Source organism: Nansenia antarctica, assembly GCF_963989245.1.
Source record: "Nansenia antarctica genome assembly, chromosome: 12".
Classification (NCBI taxonomy): Eukaryota; Metazoa; Chordata; class Actinopteri; order Argentiniformes; family Microstomatidae; genus Nansenia; species Nansenia antarctica.
In genome coordinates, this window is record NC_137682.1 from 5,389,958 (window position 1) to 5,399,701 (window position 9,744).

At 41.7% G+C, this 9,744-nt stretch overlaps 1 protein-coding gene across 1 annotated transcript; it reads right to left on the bottom strand.

The window, feature by feature from the left end:
• Positions 1-249: 249 nt before the first annotated feature.
• On the bottom strand, positions 250-2,426 carry dmbx1a (diencephalon/mesencephalon homeobox 1a; the record flags this gene model as incomplete). Its single annotated transcript, XM_080543731.1, has 4 exons — positions 250-671; positions 1,023-1,422; positions 1,704-1,882; positions 2,273-2,426. The coding sequence occupies 4 exons, from the start codon at positions 2,424-2,426 to the stop codon at positions 250-252; spliced, it is 1,155 nt and encodes a 384-aa protein (XP_080399857.1).
• Positions 2,427-9,744: the final 7,318 nt, after the last annotated feature.

Genomic DNA, 9,744 nt, shown 5'->3' on the forward strand with positions numbered 1-9,744 from the left:
TGGATACATTTTTTCGTGTTATGACCTACTGTGTCGGCAGCCCAAGAGAGTTATTAGAAGCCGGAGAGGAGAGCACTCAATCCAGGTTGAGATGAAGATGCTGTTGTTGTTTTTTCAAGCTCTGAATGCTAACGTCCTGAACCTGTTTGATGCAGGTCTATGGACTACGAAAGTAATAGACATCGGATGGTGGTGGGGGTGTATGGTTTTCATCTTTAGGCTATAGGCCGCACTCAGATCCTGGGGCTCTCAGTTCGGCATGGTGTCCAGTCCCAAGGAGGCGGCGTGCTGCTTCGCTCGCAGCCGGAGGTTCTCGATGCTGGTGGTCTTGCTGTTATGGCTGGGGAGACCTCCGGAGGCCTGCAGCAGAGGGCTGTTCCACACCTGCTGAGCGTGGTGGGATAGGGACTGGTAATAGGACTGGCAGGGCAGGGAACCCAGGGGAGCCGGGGCCATGTTGACGTTCATTCCCATGTAGGGCAGGGAGGAGGGGGTGCCCATGTCGAAGGAAGGGTAGTGCACCATGTTGTTGGTGGCGGCCATGTGTTGGCGAAACTGCTCCTGCAAGCGGAAGAGGCTGAGAGGGGAGGAGGAGTAGCAGTGGCTTTGGGGAATCCCACCGCTGACACCACTGGAAGAGGGCGTCACTGACGGGGACACCAGGGGGGAGTCTGGAAAGGGAATAAAAATTTCAAGCTTTGAGAACATTAAGTTTCAAGCTTTGAGAACATTAAGTCGCTCTTGGCGCTGTGAAACGGGACCACCATGAACTGATGAAGAATCAGTGAAGCCATGTTGCCCAACCCTTGTGAACAATACTATTATTGAATTAGTGTTAAGAGATAATGTGATCGTTTTTTAAGTATTTAGTCACACTTGATTGGCTGTCCTGATGAATCTCTTGATTTCTGAGGGATTAACCCCAGATTTTTATCTATAGCCTATGTTCCACAACAGAGAACCACATAGGTGTAACAGAGGTGTAAGCAAAGCTAGTCAAAAGAGCATCATGTTCTTCTTACCAGGTTTGGGGCTGAGCCGTTTGCAAGGTGGGGAGACGTTCCCGGGCGTCATCACCCTCTCACACTTAAGCTCCTCTCTCAGTGGTTTCGCCGCCTCCTCCTCCTTGTCGGTTGCGTTGTCCTCCGTCGCCGACTCACACCCTGACTGCTCCGCCGAGGTCACGTTCAGCTCCACACACATCTCTAACGGCAACGACGAGTGGCCCGGACCCCCCTCGGCCTCCAGACAGGAAGAGGAAGATGAAGAGGAGGGAGGGAGCTGGCTCTCTGGAATTATAGGTACTACTTCCTCCTTGTCCCCTCCTCCCTCTGCCGTAGCCTCTTTCTGCTTCTGGAGCTGCTCCTTCTGCAGGCTGCGCTGCTTCTTGCGGAACTTGGCCCGGCGATTCTTGAACCACACCTGTTTGAAGAGAGACGACAGGTTGGGTGGGAGACCAATCAAAAGCAATGCTAAAGTCAGTGTGAGATATTTCAATACCAGGATATAATGGATATGTTTGGTTTAGTTGTGTTGAGAAGAACATTGATGGCGATTGATTTGGCATTCTCCAATGTCCAATGTTTAAGCGAAAGAAATGTTCATTTATATCCAATCAATCCTATCTATTTAGCATTTGTTCTAATTACTTGGTAGTGAATTTGTCTTTCATGTTCCATCAAGTGCACTCCAATAATGCTTACCTGCACGCGGGCCTCAGGGAGGTTAGTGCACATGGCCAGGCGTTCACGCATCACCACGTCGGGATAGTGGGTCTTCTGGAAGGTCTTCTCCAGGGCCTCCAGCTGCTGGGCGGTGAATGCGGTGCGGCTCCTCCGCTGTTTACGATGCTGGGATCCATAACGAGCCTCGAGTATGATGTCTTGAAATGTGCAGCCGTTGGAAGAGAAGGAGACACGGCGAGTTTAATTAAATTGACATGGGGAATGGAATGAACAATATAACAGAAAGTGATCACCTGTGTGTGTGTGTGTGTGTATGTGTGTGTGTGTGTGTGTGTGTGTGTGTGTCTGTGTGTGTGTGTGTGTGTGTGTGTGTGTGTGTGTGTGTGTGTGCATGTGTGTGTGTGTGTGTGTGTGTGTGTGTGTGTGTGTGTGTGTGTGTGTCTGTGTGTGTGTGTCTGTGTGTGTGTGTCTGTGTGTGCGTGTGCGTGTGTGTGTGTGTGTGTGCATGTGTGTGTGTGTGTGTGTGTGTGTGTGTGTGTGCGTGTGCGTGTGCGTGTGTCAGTCTTTCGGTGTGTGTGCCAGTATACCAGCCAGTCTCTCGGCGAGGGTGAGCGCGTGCACAGAGGGCCGGTAGTCCGGCGTCTGCTGCGCCTGTTGAGCGGCCTGCTGGTGGAGGTTGTACATGGCGCTCAGGGAGTTCATGGCGTGAAGAGAGTAGCCGTTCACTCCATAGTGCTGCATGACGGAACAATCTCTGTTGGAGCACACACACACACACACACACACACACACACACACAGATACGTGAGTTTAGAATGATAAGGTTCTATCTCCGTTTAGGGCAGTTCAGAGATATTGAGCGTCAAAGTTTTAACTAAAAAATGTCAACATTTTAAAAATAACACCACACAGGCTTTAATAAACACCTAATGGATCAGATTATGTAAAAAAAACTAAATTTTGACCAAAATTGAGATAGAACCTTATATTCTAACGTCACGAGATAGGTGATGGACGTTATATTTGGCTCTCTATAAAAGGAGATGCCCATGTAACCCTAACCCTTTACGTTTGCGCACTGAATTTTCTTATAGGCGGCCACTGTACACTGTACGCCTACAGCCTGTTATAATTGGGGGGGGGGGGGGGGGGGGGGTAGCAGCAATTGAGCATAGGTCTATATATGAAATTAAATTTGGCAGAGGTTATTATTGTTCGTAATTTGATCACTTCAGGGTTTTCTTTATGAACTGTCACTTCATTTGCATTTGTCAAAAGTCCTGTGGTTTGGTTTAACAGCCCACTTAGGATCATCGGTCATGTATCTCCCTAGAGTCGGTCGACATGTTATTATTTTATTCAGACGATAATCGTATTGACACTTTTCTTTTGCGAAGAGGCAGATCTGTGTCAGGAGCAATTAGATATTAAAATAAATCTGGACTCATACAAAAACGTTACTCATTAACATCCTTAGCTCGGTTCAAGCTATTAATTATACAAAAGGGCTTTTAATTGGAGGAGCCGAATTAACACTCGTTCGCCTAATGAAGCGTAACGAATGTCTTCTGAATGAATTTAATCACTTAATTTCCCTGTGATCGGAGCAAAGCGCAAATCCCCCTTGAAAGCGTTGCTAAGGCTGGAGAAATGGCAACCTGAAACGGTAGATCATATTACATAGTTATGAGAAATGCCTACTCTCCACACAGTTAAGACAGCGACGCTATAATTAATTGTTACAATTTGGTTATAACATTAACAGTGACATTTTTAAACTGTGTTTTATCTTAATAGCCTACATATTCTAAATGTTTCCCTTAAGATATGACCCTGTGTGGGCCATATTTGACTGCATGATAATAATGTTTATTTTATTTTATTATAATAAAAAAAATATAGCCTATACACCATTGCAAGTGTAGCATGTATACACCATTGCAAGTGTAGCATTTGTCTATTAGTTAACACCGAATACACCTTTTAACGAGAAGCCAAGGCCATATTATATGTAGTTATCAGAATGCAGCCAAACTCCATTTTTGTAGGTCCTTCAGATGAAATGCTTCAGGACACGATTAGATATGTATTAGTATCCAGGTCGTTGACAAGAAGGGATATCTTGGAGGCCCGAGCAGCAGTTATGACTATTACAGAGAGGCCGGCAAGAAAATATCAAATATATAAATCTTCCCATGCATGGCGGATAGGATGGGCCTATCTGGGGACTTGGAAAGAGGGAGAGGGAGAGAGAGTTCCTAAATTGCCATTTTGACATCGGTCTGGAATGCAGTGGCCTAGTATGCCAATGATGTTTTTTTCGTCTGAAATTCATTTAGTGTCCCAGGCGGGCGATGTGATATCGTAGGCTATGAGATTTAGGCAAGAGAACAGAGAGAACGAGAAACATAAACCGTTTAAATTTTGGCCCATGCGTAATTTCTCATTTGCATCTCATAAATGTGGGCATTCACATTATCAGATGTATAAACCATCAGGTCATCTTCATTGCCATTTTCTAAATAATTTCAGGATGACATTTGATTCAGGGACTGCATTATCATCTCACTGACTCTCATAAGAAAGTTAAGCTTGATAAAACATAGATAGTTCAGTCGTTTATAATATGGCCTAAAATAATTACATAACAGAATGAATTATGCCTCTTAAATCATGCCCAAGGCGGAAACAAACTGCGATAATTCACAGTCCCGAATCACCTCATCTCTAAATCAGATCACGATGTCCGAAGACAATAAAGAGATACTATTTAGGCCTCCGCAGTCTGTGATAACAGTCAAATGTATGCTTTTAATTGAATAGTAACAATAGGCTAATTGCTCACTAGGCCTACATGCTTTTTATATAATTACGTTTTCATTATTTTTGGTTAATTCATTGTCATTACCCCTGACAATAGCTTCTTAATCCACTAGGCTATATACGTTGTTCTGGTAATTATGACTACTACTATTATTATTATTATTATTATTATTATTATTACTAGTAGTATTACTGTTGTTGTTGTTGTTGTTGTTATGGAATACTTAATAATGATATTTATTGTTGATTTAAAGGCGTCATTATAATGTTTATTTAAGGAGTAGCTTTAGCTGTTGTCCATTTCCCGGGGCTAACAGCCGTCTGTGTGCGTGAGATCCTTGCGTGAGATCCTTGCGTGTGTGCCGTGGGTGTTGGTGGCCGTGGGTGTTGGTGGCCGTGGGTGTGTGTGTGACGCCTGGAGTGGTCCATTCTCATTCCCAACCTATTAAGTCACTGCGCAGCGCCTGATGAATGTGATCAGAGGGCAACTGGGAATAGTTTAATTCGCCTGGACAGAAGGTGCTTGGCTAAACATTTACTTTGCTCCCCCAAGTATTTGAGTTAAACGGAGCCCCCCGCTCTCCCCTCCCTCTCTCTCTCGCGGCCTCTTATCCCATCATCGCCCTGGGGCAACCCTAACCCTGAGATGTATAGCTGCTCCGCGGGTAAAATATGCATGTTGATCCCCATTTGGCTTCCCGTCTAATGGAAGAAAGTGCAAATAGGTTTCGACTGCGAGGACCTCCATTTATCATCACAGCTGACATGGACGGACGGAGTGCGGTTCGCGCGTGCGTGTGTGTGTGCGTGTGTACGCGCGACAGAAATGTGAGAGAAATATAGGTGTGAGTAATAGCCTAAAAAATGTAAACTTCTATATTTACATATTAATTTGTTTAATGTAATTGATAACCGTCAAGCTGTAAAGCTACTTTTTTTTTTTTTTTTTTTTTACAAAAGCCTCATGCTTATTCTAAATAGTGTCATGCTCTTATTGTTATTGTAATATATGTCTATTCATGCGCCTATCGTTGCCCCGGGCAGTATGTTCCAGAGCCCCTGGCAGCATGCACTGCAATGCTTCGATTATTAAAACGTCATTATGTAAATTGGCATGTACAGTGTACAGTGCAATTCTTTGATCCGACTAAATTAGGAAAAATGTTATTGCTGCTAAAAGCCCCATTGGGCCTGAGGCGACTCGAGGTGTGGAAAGCGACAATCTGCTCTTGGCTCTTGGCAGTGTCACTCAGATAATATAGTTTTTTATTCCAAACTGTCAAAGGCCGCGAGACTTAGTGTTTGATTAGTGGATTTCACGTGAAGGGGGCGGGATGAGGGGCATATGGTTTACTTGAACTACTTTTTGGTATAATTCTTTCATTGATTACTATTAAACCAAGGCTAATATGTGCTTTATATATTATATTTACTCAACTGCAGGCCCATGCACCTAAGAGTTGAGAGAGATAAATAGCCTTCATTTGGTTAAATCAGGTTACTTTTAAATGCATTGGATGTAAATGTTGAACGAAACAAAAACCAACAGCATTTTCCCCCTTGCAAAGCCAAAATCGACACGAGTCATCGAAGGAAGTTTAGACAACTTTTCAGAATTCCTGCATGGCATTATTCTGAGGCTACTTACGCACGTCATCAAAATACATATTGTCTATAGGAAGATATTTTGCACATTAAGTTCATTAATACAAAATGTTTAAGTATACTATGTATAATTACAGCATGGCCTGTGGGTCACTGTATAGGCTATCACATCAAGTTTCAAATCGTAAATACAAAAGAAAAGATCTAGGATAGTACTTTATCACACAGTAATAGATCTTAGTCTATCTATTAATAGATCTTAATAGATGTTACAGTTTTTGTCTGAATATTCTTTTGATCTAACCCATTCTTCAAAATATGAAAAAAAATATAACAGCTTGCATATGGAAGTGTACGGCAGAGTTAATATAGTTACATGTTAAATTCCTATAATTTAGTTATTTGGATAAAGGATATTGGACTTCTGATTTAGACACAACGATTGAGCTGTAAAATGCTTAATACGCAATGCATAGGCTTAGGCTATAAGGCAATTGTTTAGCATCATTGTTCATCAATAATACTCTTGTTTCCAAAACAAGACCAACGTGGATCTGAAAAGTTCTTACCTCTCGCCAAAACAATACAGTTGTCCTGTGTCCTGAAGTTTTGATGTGTGAATGTGTCTCCTGTATATCGTAAGCAGTCTGTATAGATCTGATTCTTAGAAGTGTGTCTCCTTGTGTGTAATAATGTCCAATGTTGCTCTTCTCAACTCTTGCAAGTCCATATAAATCTGAAGCCTTGTGTGAAACGCACGCGCGCTATCCGCGTGTCAGAGTCATCTGCGTCTCGCACTCAACGTCGCAAACGTCCATCTACCAGGCGAGGGGCTGAGGGAGGGTTTTAAAGAGGTGCTCCGTGAGGTCACGGAAGCTTTCTACTGGTCCTTGAAGCTGTCAATCAAACAAAGAGGATCTGTTTCCCAGTAGGAGATTCCATACTTCTGGCCAATGACCCATGCATGCAACTTATTTTCGACATAATCAACTTAAGAAATGTATGTAGGCTATGTGTCGGTCAACACATCTTTGTTGTTGAATGTGTTTGAAATAATAAACGTTTAGTTAGTTAATGCATTAAGAAGAGTAGATGCTTAGCTCCTTGAGAGAAAAAAAGTGTAAAAACAAGGAAGCAGTGAGTCTTTAAGGCTACTCTTGTTAACATTTCTATCGATTTTGAGGAATTATGTATTTTCTCAATTAAGACTTTTATAACCAATCTCTAATCGTTCGAGATTGGTTTGCTCAATTTCTAATATTGTAAACAATATTCAGTTGATTTAAAATAATAGAAAATAAAGTTCTAAACTTCTATGCTGCTACAATTTGTTCCTTCTTCCCGTAAGATCAAGTGACTGTGACACTGTTGTCATGGTTTTATTTAAGATATATAATCTAATTGCAAGATACGCTATATTAAAACGTGTTTGGTATTTTGTACAAATAAAAGGTGCATTAAAGGTGCAAATAAATGTCGTATTTCTCCGAATAGCTTCTCTTCTGCCATTAGTGATGTGCATGGATGCAGGTCTCACCTCACGAGACTTGGTTCTGTTTGCTTTTGGGCTTCCCCTCATCATGCCATTGGAGAGACTTTGGAGAGATCGCTAATCGATGCCAGGCTAGTGCCTTTAGAATCTCTCTGGGCCTTGAAGGATTTGGGATTGGATAGGGAAGACAAGACGCCTGCACCCCAGCCTCCCAAAACCCCTGTCTTAAAATGACTGCGGGTAAGAGGATTAAAACAATAATGCCCTTCTCTTCTTGAAGGGTTTTTAGAGAAGATTTTCTTCTCCCAGAGCAAAACCGTTTAGGTGGGAATTAAGGGCAGCGCAAATAGCCTTTAATGTAAAGCTTGCATATTCTGTTAAAGATTCTTGGGGAGTGAGGGCCAAGGTGAACATACTAACCGTATCTCTGTTTTTATTTTATTTTATTGTAGACAGAAAGATCCCATATAGAATATGATATTTAATTTTCACCCTCATAGGCTATAATGCCCCCCTCATATAGATGACTTGATGAATTTGTTTGGACACACTTATCCTAAATTGATTGAACTCCATTGATGTGTCACATTTTCAAAATGTAACTTTCGTGAACGTTATGTATCCATACATTATTGTTTGTAATAGTGTGTGTGTGTGTGTGTGTGTGTGTGTGTGTGTGTGTGTGTGTGTGTGTGTGTGTGTGTGTGTGAGAGAGAGAGAGAGAGAGAGTGTGTGTGTGTGTGTGTGTGTGTGTGCGTGCGCGCGTGCGCGTGCGTATGTGTGTGTGTGTGTGTGTGTGTGCGTGCGTGTGTGTGTGTGAGTGTGTGTGTGTGTGTGTGTGTGTGTGTGTGTGTGTGTGAGGCAGTGTTACACACTCAGCAGGTATAATCATAGTATTTTATTACATTATTTGATTGATATAGGTTATTTGAATAAGGCACTGGTAGAAATATTTGGAAAACCAAATACGATTTTAATATTGTATGAATCCTGATTAAGATCCTGAGAGATCTCTAATACTGAAAACATTAATTGAACGTTACTTTTGAGTTGCGCACTGAAATGATTGAGACTAATCAAGAACATAGTGATGGCTGTTTTATCTGTGAATGAAAAGTCTACAATAGTGTCTTGATCCTGATATGCTATTTGATTGGATAGTGTTACTTTTCATCTCGCAATTAATTTATTAAATAGCGTGACAATTTGCTGGTTTCTTTGATTGATGCAAAGGCAGGAGTTGACCGCTTGTGTTGGTTGTAATATTTCGTTTGTAAACAGGCTAATCATTGGTTGAATTAGCGGTTCAATGATGTGCTCCAATCGAGGACAATGTCAGAGGCTTTGTTCAATTTCTGTATTCGCATTGTTCAGATTCGTTTTTTCTAAGTAAGTCTACTTGAAGCCTAAATAAATATGCATCAATTAACCTTGTAGAATGGACACGTTCTCAGCCTTAAATAAGGCAATTATTATTATTATTATTATTATTGCTGTTATTATTAAGCATATTGCTATCATTATTAGACCGACATATTTAGGCATGACATACAAATGATGGATTTTAAACTTTTGATGTGGGCCTAACATTTCTACACTAAAAAGTTGTGATTGTAGGACTCGTGTCCCTCTCCAGGTCCTGTCGCCTTCATATCACTTTTTTTCTTTTTTTTTTTAGGTCTGAGAAAGAAAAAGGATTAACTTGTGAACCAATGAAAATAAGAACTTAAACGGGAGGTAAATCTGGGCAGTGTCTCTTTGTGAAGACCGTTTCTAAAGCAATTAAAGCGAGAAAGAGTTCCTCTCAAAGCCTCTTTCGGTGGGTTTAGCGCCACTCTACTGTCCGGCGCGTCTGAAGGGTTTAAACGCCAAAGTGTCACAAGAGCTTCCCATTAGAATACCTTTAGCTCTGCCAGAAGTCCCCATCACCTCATCCATTTATCACCCCATGGTCCTAGGAGCTATCTTAAATGTCATCACATTATTTTTGGCAAATCGTGATCTTAGAATGATAAGGTTCTATCTCCGTTTAGAATTATAAGGTTCTATCTCCGTTTAGGACAGTTCAGAGATATTGAGCGTCAAAGTTTTTACATTCCATTATGTTTTGTGAGATGGAACCTTTGTATTTGATGAATT